Source organism: Lithobates pipiens, unplaced genomic scaffold (assembly GCF_037356315.1).
Source record: "Lithobates pipiens isolate NorthernLeopardFrog02 unplaced genomic scaffold, aLitPip1_a1.2 Scaffold_13, whole genome shotgun sequence".
In the NCBI taxonomy this organism is placed as follows: Eukaryota; Metazoa; Chordata; class Amphibia; order Anura; family Ranidae; genus Lithobates; species Lithobates pipiens.
The window spans coordinates 339,785,807-339,802,497 of record NW_027507718.1 but is presented as its reverse complement, the minus strand read 5'-3'; the positions used below and the strand labels follow the sequence as shown (position 1 = coordinate 339,802,497).

At 40.9% G+C, this 16,691-nt stretch overlaps 1 protein-coding gene across 4 annotated transcripts in view; it reads right to left on the bottom strand.

Moving 5' to 3' along the window:
• Positions 1–4,962: 4,962 nt before the first annotated feature.
• Positions 4,963–16,691, bottom strand: part of FHIP1A (FHF complex subunit HOOK interacting protein 1A) — a 362,353-nt gene continuing 350,624 nt past the window's right edge. For 3 of the 4 annotated variants that reach the window (XM_077477031.1, XM_077477030.1, XM_077477032.1), the window contains 2 exons: positions 16,230–16,371; positions 4,963–7,467 (listed from right to left, as the gene is read on the bottom strand). In XM_077477031.1, the coding sequence (XP_077333157.1) occupies positions 7,235–7,467; positions 16,230–16,371 (375 nt within the window). In that variant the 3' untranslated portion in view covers positions 4,963–7,234. The remainder of the gene's footprint in view (positions 7,468–16,229; positions 16,372–16,691) is intronic. The other variant, XM_077477033.1, reaches the window with a different exon arrangement.

The window sequence follows — 16,691 nt, the reverse complement described above, 5'->3', positions numbered from 1 at the left end:
AGAAATTGAGACGAGCTTTGATGTTCTTTTTGCTCAGCAGTGGTTTTCTCCTTGGAACTCTGCCATGCAGGCCATTTTTGCCCAGTCTTTTCCTGATGGTGGAGGCATGAACGCTGACCTTAACTGAGGCAAGTGAGGCCTGCAGTTCCTTGGACGTTGTTGTGGGGTCTTTTGTGACCTCTTGGATGAGTCGTCGCTGTGCTCTTGGGGTAATTTTGGGCGGCCGGCCACTCCTGGGAAGGTTCACCACTGTTCCATGTCTTCGCCATTTGTGGATAATGGCTCTCACTGTGGTTCGCTGGATTCCCAAAGCTTTGGAAATGGCTTTATAACCCTTTCCAGACTGATAGATCTCAATTACTTTCTTTCTCAATTGTTCCTGAATTTCTTTGGGTCTCGGCATGATGTGTAGCTTTTAAGGATCTTCTGGTGGACCTTACTGTGTCAAGCAGCTCCTATTTAAGTGATGCCTTGATTGTGAACAGGTGTGGCAATAATCAGGCCTGGGTGTGGCTAGAGAAATTGAACTCAGGTGTGGACAACCACAGTTATAGTATGTTTTAACAAGGGGGGCAATCACTTTTTCACACAGGGCCATGATGGTTTGGATTTTTTTTCACCTTTAATAATAAACACCTTCATTTACAAATTGCATTTTGTGTTTACTTGTGTTGTCCTTGACTATTGTTTAAATTGGTTTGATGTTCCGAAACACTTAAGTGTGACAAACATGCAAAGGAACAGGAAATGAGGAAGGGGGCAAACACTTTTTCACACCACTGTATTTCTACGGTTTAAACCATTTAACCACTTTATTAGCACTAAAAACTGACAAGAGTTCTAATCTTTCTCCACTGTATCCATCCCACGGATATCATGAGATAAAATACAAAATAGTTTAATGAGATTAATACCTCACATTTCCATGAAATACCTCATGCTTTATTTTAGTAGGAGAGTGAAGAAAAAGCGGCTCTAAGTGCAGACAGTTTACAGGTTTATTAAGTACAATAAAATACAAGGGGCAGCTCACATGGAGTGAAGTGTAACAAGCTTACCAGGAACAGGAGTCCACAATGTCAGCGCTGGATGTCAACGATGTGGACCGCCGGGGTCTGCTGCCACATGGAGGAGGCCAGGCAAAAGTCCTCAGGTGGAAAGCCAAACAGAGGGACTGAAGCTGGTCTGCAGCACTTCATCAGGCTGATCATGATGAAGGAGTGCGCAGACTCAGATAAAGTGTTGTGACCTTCCCCCTCCGGTGACGTCATTTCGCACATTCGGCGGTCCAGCTTCATCCACTCTGCTCATCTTTCCACCTGAGGACTTCCGCCTGGCCTCCTTCACATGGCAGCAGACCTTGGCGGTCCACATCGTGGACTCCTATTCCTGATTAGCTTGTTATATTTCACTCCATGTGAGTTGCCCCTTGTATTATATTGTACTTGATAAACCTGTAATCTGTCTGCATTTAGAGGCGCTTTTTCTTCTCTCTCCTGCCTGTCCTTTAGAGCCTGCTTCTGCTCCTGTGAATAAGCCTGCCCTAGTGCTTGGACACCATGTCCTAGGATCCCCCATTATTGTTGGATTACTTCTTCCTGTCTTATGAACTTATATGGACTTTTTATGAACTATTAATACAGAGACTGTCCCCCTTACACAGGGTCTGGTTACCTCTTGGTGCCTATTATCCTTGTTGTGTTTATATACAGTATCTCCAGAAAGTGAGTATACCCCTCACATTTTTGTAAATATTTTATTATATATTTTCAAGTGACAACACCGAAGAAATTACACTTTGCTACAATGTAAAGTAGTGAGTGTACAGCTTGCATAACAGTATACATTTGCTGTTCCCTCAAAATAACTCAGACACAGCCATCAATGTTTAAACCGCTGGCAACAAAAGTGAGTACACCCCTACGTGAAAATGTTCAGATTGGGCCCAATTAGCCATTTTTCCTCCCCGGGGTCATGTGACTCATTAGTGTTACAAGGTCTCAGGTGTAAATGGGGAGCAGGTGTGTTAAATTTGGTGTTATCACTCTCATTCTCTCATACTGGTCACTGGAAGTTCAACATGGCCCCCCATGGTAAAGAATTCTCTGAGGTTCTGAAAACAAAAAAAAAAAAGAATTGTTGCTCTACATAAGGATAGGCTATAAGAAGATTGCCAAGACCCTGAAACTGAACTGCAGCATGGTGGCCAAGACCATACAGCGGTTTAACAGGACAGGTTCCAATCAGAACAGGCCTGCCATGGTCGAACAAAGACGTTGAGTGCACATGCTCTGCGTCATATCCAGAGGTTGTCTTTGGGAAATAGATATATGAGTGCTGCCAGCATTGCTGCAGAGTGCTGAAGCAGAGCATGATCCCCTCCCTTTGGAGACTGGGCTGCAGGGCAGTATTCCAACATAACGACCCCAAACAAACCTTCAAGATGACCACTGCCTTGCTAAAGAATCTGAGGGTAAAGGTGATGGATCGGCCAAGCATGTCTCCAGACCTAAATCCTATTGAGCATCTGTGGGGCATCCTCAAATGGAAGATGGAAGAGTGCAAGGTCTCTATCATCCACCAGCTCTGTGATGTCATCTTGGAGGAGTGGAAGAGGACTCTAGTGGCAACCTCTGAAGCTCTGGTGAACTTTATGCCCAAGAGGGTTAAGGCAGTGCTGGAAAATAATGGTGGCCACACAAAATATTGACACTTTGGGCCCAATATGGACATTTTCACTTAGGGGTGTACTCACTTATTTTGCCAACAGTTTAGACATTAATTGCTGCCTGTTGAGTTATTTTACACTGTTATACAAGCTGTACACTCATTACATTATATCAAAGTGTAATTTCTTCAGTGTTGTCACAGGAAAAAATACAATAAAATATTTAAAAAAATGTGAGGGAAATACTCATTTTTGTGAGGTACTGTATGTTTATGTATATACATTTTTTTTTTCAGGGGGAACTTGGTGGAACTCAGTTCCACCACATCTGGCTCAAACCCTTTAGTGCCTGCTTACCACAATCACTTGTAAACAGAGAAGTCTGGTTTCTGTGTTTACAAGTGACAGCTCTGCACTCTGTGTGCAACCCCCATGAACTCTGAACTCTGTATGTAATGCAATCCTGATATGTAATGCCCCTTTAAGACCCTTCTACTGTTTGTGAAATATGACCACACCCAATATTTGATGTGATTTGGATGGTGTGTGTGGTTGGGGAGAGGGGTTTTGGGGGGTGTTTGAGTTCCAGCACCTAATGTTTGAGAAAAAAACATGTGTATGTGTGTGTGTGTGTGTGTGCATATATATATATATATATATATATATATATATATATATATACACATACACACACACACATGTGCACATATATGTATATATATATATATATATATATATATATATATATATATATATATATATATATATATATATATATATATATATATATATATATAGCGCCCACCCATTTTGGTGGGTGCTAAATAGGTTTTCTGTACATAGAGGTAGGTAAATTTGGCCAGGGCCTTATGCTTTTTAGGCCTGGTTGTTTGTTTTGGGAGGTAGGAGTGATAGAATAGAGGTGGGTGTGGCCACCTACACTCTGGCTCAGAGAGATCCCCTTTACCTTCCAGTGGAAATGTTCTGGAAGGGATGCTGGACTTGGGACTGGAGTGGCAAGCAGCTTTTATGGAGAGCTCTGGACCAATCATTAACTTGTGTTGGCAGGGGCAGGACTCGCATATAATCTGGAGGTCACATGCTTCCTGGAAAGTTCCTGGGAGGAGAGGAGCTGAAGCAGGAGAGATGTAGCGTGCATTAGGAGCAGGCTTGAAGGCCTGGGGGTTCAGAGACCCCAGTGCTAGATAGCAGGAGCGGGTTTGAGGCCTGATGGTTCAGAGACCTCAGTGCTGGATAACCCACACAGTCACTTTGTAATCTGTAGGAGAAAACCGGGCGTCCCAGCCTGGGATGTACCGAACCATGCGTGGGAGGAAGTAGATGAAAGACGGATGGAGGAAACTGGGATCGACCTTCTGTGGCAATCATGGACTATCGATGGGAGAGAGCAAGGGAGTGCAACCCAGCGGTGCTTATCCATCAAGGACACTTTCCAGAACTGACACTGGGCGGATTGCAGGAGTCAAGGTAGGCGGTGAGGCCTGGGACTTTTAATATCCATAACCCACAGCATCTTTTAGAGGGGTGCTGGTTGGTTCATCAAAGGAAAGTACAGAGCATCAGAACTAGGAACCAGATTATTAGAAGCAACTCATATCCTCTATTTCATTGGATCATCACTAAAGTTTGGGCAATAAAGTTTCATAATGTTTTGCAAAAGACTGTTTGCTGCTTGTGAATTCTTGCATGGGAGGAATGGAATAAGTTAACACAAAGGTAAAGAACACACTTTGCAGCTCCCAAGGGAGTAATGCACTATATATATATATATACACACACACATTATTTTATTGGAAAAAAATGTTTTGAAAGACGCTATGAGCTATTTTATCTGAGATTTCTAAAGAGCAAATTAACTCTTTGTGAAATGAACCCATGTGAGAAGCTGACTTTGTGCAGTGAAATCAGATTAAGCAATTTAAGTATGGAAAAGAAGCCTGTACATCTGTACAGCACTGAAGGTAAGGCTAGAGTTCAGCATGTACATGTTATGGGGGGACATTATCTTGATAAGGACATGAAAATTGTATGTGATTGTTATGTGGATCTTTGACATAAACCAACTTGGAATGTAATTTTACTTCCCCTTAATAAACTCTTCATTTGCTGTTAAAGAGGAAAAATACAATGCAGTTGCCATCCTTTTTTTATTAATCCTTATTGACTCACCTGGAAATACTAAACATCATCACAGGCATTTAAAAAAAATATAGCCTGCAATATACTTCAATCGCCATTATATGTACAAATATGGAGACATTAATGCATTAGAGTTACAGTATAAATACAAAGGCACTTTATTTAGTGATACTCCTCCAGTATTTTCATATGGTTGCTGATTAGTTCATAGCAGCAACGGTTCATGTTTACAAATCTTTTAAATATAAGCTGCATATATAGGATAATTTGAGTAGCTTTCCAGCTACACAAAGAAAGCCTGTACTCCTGGCACACATGAAAAATAAGATTAGTGATGAATAGAAGGTGCTATACAGGGCCTCAGCATAAATATTATTTTCCACATGTCACACAAAGTTCTGGTTGCTCCTGTAAAAACCTGAACTTTGAAGTATGGGCACAATGGCTCCATCAAAACCAAATGGTCAGGCCACAACACTGCCCCATTGGAGCATGGAGAGGATGATGGGAGTGACATTCTAAGGGGGCTACACAAGTATCATGAAGTTTGTGTTTGCATTGGATTTATTGGGACCTCTGGTGGTAATTTCTGTGGGCAGGATGGAAAATTAAAGTTATGCTGATAGACCTACTAGTGTCATTGTTTTCAGCACTATCCTTAATTTTAATTCTATGCAGGCAGAGCAGGTACACTTTAAGGTACAGTAAATGAACACATACAGTGACATTCTTACATATAAATAACTACAACTAAAGCGTATAACATATAAACCATCAAATTAACCTTGAACCAATTCTACAGCAACATTTGCTTGAAGCCTCAGTAATCACCATGGGGGCTTGTTCGCACAATGTTGGTTAAACAGTGTTGTTGTTTTTTTGTCACGCCACTTAACATGTATAGTGTGAACAGGACATATATAAAACAATGGGCCATAGGTAGATCTCTTTAAATTAGAAAAAATCTGCAACTCTTTATCAAGCCAGGTTAAACTCACCTGTGTCTACAGAATGCTGCTTGTACAATGAGAACCATTAGAAGGACAGTCCAAAAGCACGACTCCATTCTAAAGATCTAACTATTTCCATTGTTCCCCTATAATAGAAAACTCAACGTTTGCCTATATATATATATATATATATATATATATATATATATATATATATACACTATACAAGCACACTTACATTTTAATGTTCTTTAAATTATATTTTAATCTTAAAATCCAGTCAATATGATCTTGGTCAGCTTTACTGGCCCAGACACATCACGGGCATGAATTGGAAATAAGAAAGAGGAACATGTTGCCCACATATCTACCCAATCACCACCCAAGCCGTACCTAAGCTCCAGCTAAAAATGATTCACTACTGCTGCACATCTAACAGCATAATTATGGGATATGTATTCTCCCCATTGCACCCATAGTCACAGGAAATGTCATGGTGCCCAATATGATTCCCACCTGCAGAACTATTGAAAAGCTTTGGGCAGGCATGTGATGACACCAATTTTTTTAAGTAATATCTTTTTTGCAGATACTTCTTTAAATAAAAAATATAATTCAATTAAATGATGACACTAGTGGCACACAGCAATTATAAAACAGTCATGCCCAGAGTAAAGTTTGAACTTTTTTCCACCAATTCATTTAAATGGGTTTTTATGTGTAAGGGAGTGGGACAGACTTCATAATCACGTGACCACTATGATTGGCTGTCACATGGTTGGGAGCCATTCCCACCGACTCCTGATCATGATGATTAAAGCACATATGCATGATGTGGGTGGCAAGAGATTAAAGGAGACCTGTGGTGAAAAAATATGTCAGCAACCATTGTTGACCTTCTTCTGAAAATGCTAGTTCCTGGCCTTTTTCTTTGCAAACTGCACTAAAAATAGCAAATTGTTTTTTGCAAATAGGTCAAGTTCAACACAGTCAGTGAAGCCATGACAGAGGCTGCAGCATTGCTTGAAGAGTCGATTAATTATCAGAAAATCATACTCATGAATTGTCTTTACAAAAATGTACCTGTACATATTATTAACATTCACCCTAGACAAAAATAACAGTTTTTAGGTGAATTCATCTCTAAAAAGTGCCCAATGCAAACAGGTAGCAAAGCAAAAAGAAAACAAAGGCAAACAGAGAACAATTACATACAGTATGTAAAAGTTATGAACACATAAACCAACACAGAACAGGAAAGACAAACCACCATATTCAGATGGACCAAAAAGCCCAGCATCTATCAAGTATTACAGGAAGTAGCTTTTTTGCAATTAAGGTATTGATCACTATATTGCAATATTCCCAGCTGGACAAAATATTTTTTCTCCATGTTATAGAAAATTAACGTTAACATAAAAAGAATATAACATCCTATCACCAGCTATAAAAACTTCTAAAATGAGTTCCCTATTATATAATCTAACACAGAGTGTTCCTGGGTAAACGCGGCAAGTTCTTTTAGGAATTCTGGGAATATGGCAGCTGCAAGCACGGCATTTCTGGTACGGGTCGAGGCTGTAGAAAGTGGAGGTGACATCTTTACTCTTTGTTCTTTATTCTTCTGCATCACCAGATGAGAATTCTCTCCAGTGCTAGTTTCTTGCTCTCCAATATTCAGTGCAGTATCTGCCAGGAACATAACTGTTAGTATTCACATAATACAATATAAGATATCTTTCTACATTGAGTAATACACTATGGAGCTTCTTTTTAGTATAAATAATACACCTTTTGGAGTATCTTTCCACATAGCCTATTACAATATGGAGTATATTTCTGCATAGAACAATACACCATGGAGTGTCTTTCTACATAAATGAATACACTATGGAGTATTTTTCTACATACAATAATATTCTATGTGTTTCAGAATACAAATGTAGCACTACCCCTGCAGGGACCGTGGGCATGTTGCCCGGGTCTTACCCACTCTTTGCTCTTCAGCCAGATGCAAGGTATTTTCCACAGCCAAGTGCACGTACACTTTCACTCATTACTCCAATAACCAGTCTAATGGTTTTGGTTTTGTTGTTTTATTGGAGAAATTAGATAGGGTAAGGGATATAGCAAGATAATCTAAATTGAACTATTCACACTGAGGACCTTTTCCTAGTGAAACTTGACTGAAGTCATTGCAAAGGCAGATATAGACTTCTTCATAGCAGAACAGAGCAATGTTCCTTAGTAAAGTAGTGGACAGTCCTGGACAGTGGCAGAATTATAGGGGTCACTGAGATCACCAAGGCGACCAGGCCCCATGCTGCAGGGGGTCCTTGAGGGCCCCCTGTATATCTCAAGGAGCAGGTGGCTGAGACCAAGCTCCCCGATCTTCAGCCGAACTGTAATCGGCACTGTGCGGGGAGCTCGGAGTCATCACACTGATTACAACTAAATTGAAAGCCCAGTGTGTGCTCTTTGTCTCCCCCTACAGTGCAGTACCTGGCAAGAAGCGGTAAGATAAACAAAGCACTGCCGTTTTTGAAAAGACTTTCTGTATGTATGTGTGTGCACTTGTATGCGCATGTATGTGTGTGTGTGTGTGTGTGTGTGTATGTGTGTAGATGTCGATTGGGCGGGGGGGGCACACTGGGGGCATTCAAGGGCACACTAGCAGCATTTAATGGCACACTGGCAGCGTTTGGCACAGTGGCTGCAAATTATGGCACAGTGGCAGTGTTTGGCACAGTGGCAGCGTTTGATGGCACAGTGGCTGCAATTGATGGCACAGTTATAGCATTTGAGGGCACAGTGGCAGCATTTGAGGGCACAGTGACAGCGTTAAATGGGCACAGTGGCTGCAATTGATGGCACAGTGGCAGCATTTGATGGCACAGTGGCAGTGCTTGATGGCACAGTGGCAGCGTTTGATGGCACAGTGGCAGCGTTTGTTGGGCACAGTAGCAGCTTTTGGGCACAGTGGCTGCATTTGATGATTTTTTTTCTACATTTTTTTGTGCCCCCCAAAAATTGTGAGCACCACCTGCCGCTATTTAGATGTATGTATGCACATTTTATGTATGCGCGTTTAATCTTGCCCCCCCCCCCCCCCCTCCCCACATTAGAGCTGAAAAAAAATCTGTAATTTAAAAAAAAAACTTGATTCACAATTCGAATCAAGTTCTTTTTTTTTTTTGATGGACACCGTGCCAGTCCTGAGGAGCTGCGGGCAGGAGTTTTTAGGCGAGGCCGCAGCTTCGTCCTAGTCCGTGGGTACGGCCTCGCAGGCTAGGCCGAAGCCGCGGCCTCACCTAACAACTCCTGCCCTCAGCTCCTCAGGACAGGTGCAGTGTCAGCGCCGATCCTGGTGAAAATTTTTTTTTTATAAATCGATTTGCTGAAAATTTGAATCGATTTGACCTCTCAACTCGATTCAAGATTCAAATAGATTTTTTCCCCAGCCCTACCCCATATGTGTACAATCAGAACTTTTTTTTTTTTTCTTGCTTGTTCAAAGTACCAGCAAAATAATGCTGTTCCTCTGAAAAGCGATCTGTGCTCACTGCCAGGTGTTTTTTCACCTTAATACATAGGATGCATTAAGGTGAAAAAACACAAGGGTTTACAACCCCTTTAAATGCATCATCACTATGCTGCAACTGCATGCAATGCACACAGTAGCAGGGTGGTTGCAGTGCAGCTCCATTCACCTAGCGATGTACTTAAAGGGTGCCCTGACTGGAAAAAGATTGAGAAACACTGGCATAGAGGAACCCATCTCTTCATTTTCATCCTGCAGCTGCTGAACACCTGTGGGAGGGAGAGGTGGAGAAGCGGCGGGGAAATTGAGAAATTGGTTCCTTTACATGCAGCCACCCACTTGCAACTGGGCCCAGTTGTTCCGCCACCGAGCTCGGAAGAAAGGGCCCTGTCAGGGGGGCCCTTCATGGCTTCTTGCATCAGGCCCTGAAGGTTTTAGTTACGCCACTGGTCCTGGACAAAGCTCAAAGAACACTAGCCAGCATTCTTATTTGTGTGGCCCCTTAGCTGACTTAGAGCACAAGTGGGGATAACTGTCTAAGGATCCTTAGGGTGTCTGTACTCACAAGGCTCCTGCCGCACCACTGGCAGCCTTTTCTCTCTGTAATACCAGACCAGATGCACTGTAGACTCTCCCTCTGTCAGCTATGGTAGGACCATCTGAAGCCACATGTCATAAATTCAGGCCCTAAGGTCACCCACCTGAGGTGTCCCCCCTGTTACGCAAAGAAACTAAAAACTATAATACACTCATCCTAGCACCTACCTAGGAAGGTGCTACACAAAGTTAAATATGGCTGAGCAACAGCTTATCTGAATTTTTGTTATTCCCAGTTAAAAGATTAGCAAATTGAGAAGTGAAAGTCCTCTGACTTATGTGTCTTGCTGATAACTGTCTCTTCGTTTCCAGAACTTTGATTGACAATTGGCTGTTGCTGAGATTCTGAACCTTGACTTTTAACCACCAGTCAGAAAAATTACACAAAGTTTAGGAAAGCATTCTCACTGTGTAGCCAATCACAACAGAAAACTAGATTACACGTCCTGTCAATCTGCTATTCACAAGAATGACATGACAAGGGGAGAAGCAATAACACCATTTAATAATATTTAAATTAAAAAAATTGATTTAATAGTAAGCTTTTAGATTGTTAAATAGTACGAACAAGGCCTTTTTCTCATCATATGTCACGTCTCTATCCTTGATTTGTCTTCACTCTAAATTTGCACCCTTGTATAATGTATTGTTTAATATACAGTGCTCTTAGTTGCCACTTAAAAAAAGGAGAATAAACTAAAGGCAAATACCATAAGCTGTATGCCAAATGACAACATGCCGTAGTGATCTATACTACTCAACTACTTTGAAATGATACATCTGAGCCTGACCTAGTAGAGTAAGGTATAATCATAGTTCAGATGTATGTAATTATTTTGGTCTGAATGTATGGTGTGATAAATAACAGGTAATAACTTTAATGGGATGATTCTGCTGCAAACCGTTTTTCCTGCAGACTCCGGTAAAATGCACAGACTTGGGAGGCAGTCAAGTTCAGCAGGATGGTTACACGTTGGTTCAATGCAGGCAAATGCGGGTACATGGTGGAGGAAGAAGTTTTTTGGTAAAGGGTTTCCTGAGAAACAGACCCCTAAAATTTAGGCTAGATAATAGGATAGATGATTTTGCAGTAGGGGGTACAAGTTGTTAAATGGAGGAGTCCTGAAAATGAAAGCAGGTATTTATAATATTGCGTTAAATAAAATGTGGGAACAGCCCAAAGGGTGTGTGGAGGCAAAGGAAATAATGTCCTTCTAGTTTTTTTCCGGTTTGTTTTTATACTGCCACATGTGACTTATTTTAAAGCTTCCATGTAAATAAGGGCATATCAGAGGCCAGTGCAAGCACATGAATTGTGTGGCAAGTGTTACAATTCTCTTACACGGAGTCCTTGATGATGTTGCATGACAAGATTAGTTGGTTGCAATAATACAACACATTTATTCCTGATTTTACTTAGTCCAGCCCGGAGCTTGGCTACTTGCCTGGAGAATACTATATATAAAACATGCTGGGTGTCAGCTTGGGACATAACTAGGCTTCTGTGGAATGGACATGTGGCTATGCCAGCATTTGGGGATAAATATAGAGTAGCGTTTTTACATAGATAATGTGGTCTCTTTTAGTACATAGAATAAAGGTCTACAGCATGTCACAAAGCAGAATCTTCATCTTATACTTGACAAGACTAATTTACACAGTATGACTGAGATGTCTTTGCATTTTCCTTATTCTCTTGAAGCACAAGGTGTCATGTAATCAAGAACTTGTGTATTGGTGTTAAGTCATCTATAACCTGGAAACCCAACATTGGTTAGAGCTAGCCTGCTAAAGTGAGAAAGTGCAGAAAGTAATCACTACACTGTAATACACATATGATAACAACAATACCAACAGCTACAACAAGGTCGTCTTTAGATAATAGATAATGAAAAGTTTACAACCCCATAAACCTCTGCCTGTCTTCATGCTATCATAGGACTGCAAGCATCTCTGTGAAGTTAGTTGTTCTGGTTTTGATAGTATATTAAAGCATTATAGTTATCTTTTAGTTAATGCAGAGCAACAAATGTAAGAATTGGTTGAACTGTCTTAGTATTATTTCATACATGCTTTATATTCAGTGCCTTAGACATGCCATCCCATTATGTACATTAATCTGTAAGAAGATATGTAGTCTCAAACCCCCAGCTATTCAACAATTGGACTGGACAGAATTGTATTAATCCTGTAGGTACATTCCTGTTGGCAGTTTGTGCATTATTCATAGATCCTTGGCTGAATTGTATTGAAGCATGCATAAAGAGTTTTAACGTAATATTCTCATTCAGGAGTGCCACACTGGACTCATAGATGAAATAGGTGAGCCCAAAAACCAATGGTCTAGAGCAGTGGTACTCAACCCTGTCCTCAAGTACCCCCAACAGGCCATGTTTTGGGAATTTCTCTTAGATAAAATAGCTGTCCAGAATACCAGGCTATTGACTCGATAAGATAAAGGAAAACTTGCAAACATGGCCTGTTGGGGGTACTTGAGGACAGGGTTGAGAACCACTGTTCTAGAGGAGGCAACACAGGTGAGAATTTATTCAAGGATATTAAAGCATGTTCATGTTGATATGCCTGTGTTACTTCCCTCTCACAGGTATATATGGCAAGATATTTCAACACATGTATTTAGGATACTCCCAGTTCAGAGGAGGTTAGGCAGGTGTATGAATTCTTAGAACAGATCTCTTCCACAGGTATACAATCTCTCCCTCACATGAGTATCCAAACGGCCAATGCAGATGTATAGTATATATCCACTTAATGTCCCAAGGTCATTAATTAAGGGTCTGGTAATCCCCATTCAAAAGACATCTGGGATGACTCAGCGTGGTATTTAAAAATACCCCAAAGGGGCCCTGCTCTAATTCAGAATCCCAATATATTCGGACATGGCAAGCATAAACATCTCAAATGAAAGTCAATAGATGCATCCAAGCATGGCTCTCTCTCCATACCAAGCATGTGAATAAAAAGTACTTATCATATATACAAAGGTAGATCTTATCCGGTGTGTCAATAGGTGGAGGCAGCTGGAAAGATATGCCTTACCGTTTTCGCAGGTGACTCCAACTGCTTCAGAGGCAACATACATTACTGTAATGCACCCTAACTTATCCTCTTGATATGTGTAAACCACGAGTACAGTGGTATGCCATGATAGAAAAGGTTAAAATGCATATGCAGTTGTGTGCACTGTGCTGTGATGGCGTGGTCTTTTTTGGCTATTCTGAATTTATAAAGCCTTAAAATGGAAGTGTAAATATAAGGGTAGGCAAACAGCTAAATGCATGTGAACTGTATTATGTATTGTGAATTGTATTTTGGGCCACACAAATTGTAGTTTTGTTTAGTCAGCGTTCTAATCCACATATACCTGGCAGACATAGAATATGATACTGGCCATTGCAATCAAAGCAGTGCAGTTTGATGGAAACTGTGACTGGATAGTGAAGGAGTAACGGTTTACTCATGTGGTCAATACCATGCACTCCTCTCTAATCAGTGAACTGCATTTATTAGGCTCAAAGTACTGTACAATTCAGGGAAGCCTGATCAGCTTTCAGTGCTGTCCCTTTTTCTCCTAGTCTTAATGTTAGGGAGTAGGTTTGTTTAAATACAGAATGATATACTTTTTAAAAATACATTTATGTATTTCTAATACTATTTTGAAATACAGTACATTAATACGTTTCCAATTACTATATTACTGAATTAAATGGTGGTCATTAAATACTGTATCTGCCTACAATTAGGTTAGAAAATAAACCTACTTTAAATAGCTGTCATTTTACTACCCTTGTACTCATAGCAGGACTTAGGGCGGTGGGGGCCCCTGGGCTTGAGTCACTTTCGGGCCCTACCTTCCATACATTACCATATTTATCGGGGTATAACACGTACCACAAGTTTAGGAGGGAGTTTTAAGGAAAAAAACCTTTTAGGAGGGAAGTTTAAGGAAAAAACATTTAAATGCCCATTAATGCATCCTTATCAGTGTCCATCTGCAGCCTTGCCCATCCATCTGCAGCCTTGTCCAGTGTCATTTGCAGCCTTGTCATTGCATTCTTGAAGTTTAATAATGGCGCCGCCAAGATACAGAGTCCTGTGTATCTCGGCGGCTCTCGGGTCCTCTTGACGGTGTAATGACATATTCGGTGACCCATCACAGTTTGCTACGGAAGTGGCGTTCCGTTGCCGCCATCTTGGTACACCCCACACTCGTCCACAGTAAGGATACACTAAGAAGGGGTAAAGTGGACATGTTGTTACACCCACTGGAGTTTTGCATTTTACATGTATTTATAACAGTAAAGTCAATTTATATAGTGAAATACAGGACTTATAACTCCGTCTGACTACTTAGATCTTGAATTTTAAAAGCAGCGGAAACCCTGCCCATCTCACAGGTTTGCTAATCTGACAGAAGTTTTCTGCTTTTAAAATTCAACATCTAAGTAGTCAGACGGAAGTTGTAAGTCCTGTATTTCACTATATACTAACTTTAATGTTATAAATATACGTCTAAAAACTCCGGTGGGTGTAACAACATGTGCGCTTTACCCCTTCTTAGTGTATCCTTACTGTGGACGAGTGTGGGGTGTAGAAAGATGGCGGAGAAGGAATGTCACTTCCGTAGAAAACTGCGATGGGTCGCCGAATATGTCTTTATAGTGGTTCTCGGGTCCTCTTGCAGTCCCGAGCGGAGCCAAGAGTAGCCGAGTGTACTTGGCTCGGCTCACAGTCACTTCCAGTCCCTGTGTTATGTCCATCATAGGGCGGGACTGGGCGTGACTGTAAACGGAGTCAAGCCGAGTACACTCGGCTTTGTATCTTGGCGGGGCCCGTGGGGCCCCCTGATGGGCGGGGCCCATGGGCTTGAGCCCAGTCAAGCCCAATAGTAAGTTCTGCCCTGCTTGTACTCCATTTACCCACTGGAGCGAAGAGAAGAAGTTCTGTATTAGTTCCCAGCTGATCTGGTTTGAGCTAACACAGGGTTCTTCCCACCCACTTGTTACAGCTACAGGACTTAATGACTGCTCAGGTTAGGCCTCATTCCGTGGGCCCTTTGTATTTGTTTGATTTAAATGCAGGAGAAATTGCTCTGGACAGTTTAGTGTTTGTTTTGCATTGATGAAAGATGCAACTGTACATGCATTTACATCTAACGCTTAAATGAATTTACATGTTTTTAAAGAGTATTCTGCCCCTGGATGTACAGATTTCTATTTTTCTAAGTAAACTAAACGTACAGTGTGCTTTATACCATTTAAAGTCATTACATGCATTTTTATGCATTTGGAAATGTTTTATAAATGCATATAATCACGTCATTTTGTGTGTGGACGAGTTTGGTCAGTACAGGAAAGGCCGGCATGGCAATAAGGTAAACCTATTGCTTTGCTTTATGTGAACAAACAAGAGGATCATGAGCTTTTTTTCAAATGTTTTGTCACACAATTTTTGCTCAAATAGCAGTTCTCCGCCCCTTTATCAGCAGCACTTTTACCTCAACCTTTTAGTTGAAAAATGCCTGAAAAAACTTGCAATTCTGCTCCAAAAAATGCATGAAAATGTGACACATAGGTGTGAATGTAGCCTACTAATTATATTCCTCTTTCATTGAAAATTCCCTAAAATGAAGCAATAAAGCTGAACTCTATAAATAATCTTTTTTCAAAAAATCACATTGGTCTAGCTTGGTTATACCTAGTCCATCATAGCTGACATGCAAGGGGCTCTGGGGATGCGGTACAGTAATCCATGCTACATAAGTGAGCACTGGTCTCTTGCAGGGGGTGCGTGAATTATTATTATTTAAGGTACTTATATAGTGTTGTCAATTTACGCAGCACTTTACATATACATTGTACATTCATATTGGTCCCTACCCTCAAGGAGCTTACAATCTAAGGTCCCTAACTCACATTCATATACTAGGGCCAATTTAGACAGAAGCCAATTAACCTACCAGAATGTCTTTGGAGTGTGAGAGTACTACCCACTACACCACTGTGCAGCCCACAAATGACTTGCCTTCTGTATACAGATCTAACCAAGCTGGACCAATGCAAGTGAACATTGAACATAAGGGGTTGTAAGTAAAAATATAATTCCTGGAGTTCAGCTTTAAGAGTAAAAAATTATATTTCTATTAGATAAATGAGAGAAGAAACATACATTCTACATTCTAGTTAATGCAAAAACATGGTGAAATAATATTTCATATATACAAATGTCTCTTCTTGTATTTTAATTCAGTCATTCAGTGACCTAATCTGCTTAGATGTAACCTGTTTATTACCTTTGGTTAACACACCTGGGAGTTCGCGGCTTGGCGAGCCCATGCGAGCCAGCAAGTATTGTTGAGCTTCTGCAAGTAACAAGGGAAAACTTTGCTCTGCCGCTGCAAATTGTTCAATTTTATGTCTGACAGAGGCGAGTACCTGGAAACGAAGAGGGAGAAATATATGTCATTTATGGTTTTTCTCTCCAAAATTACTTTTCTCTTCAGATGTTAAAAAATGGGGTTGAGTTGATTTCATGAGGTGATGAATGAGCAATTTTGCAGCAAATAGCCTTAAAGTCCCAGAAAAGAGTGAACCCACAGCAGCTCAGGAAGCGTATGTCTGTGCCATGATGAAGTCTCTAATATAACTGGCAGCTCACTTGACATCCTGAGAGCTACAGCTAAATGATCATTTGAATTCTGCTCTCTATTCTCCGCTAAAGCTGCTCCAAATACAAGTTTAGGGCACATTGCCAG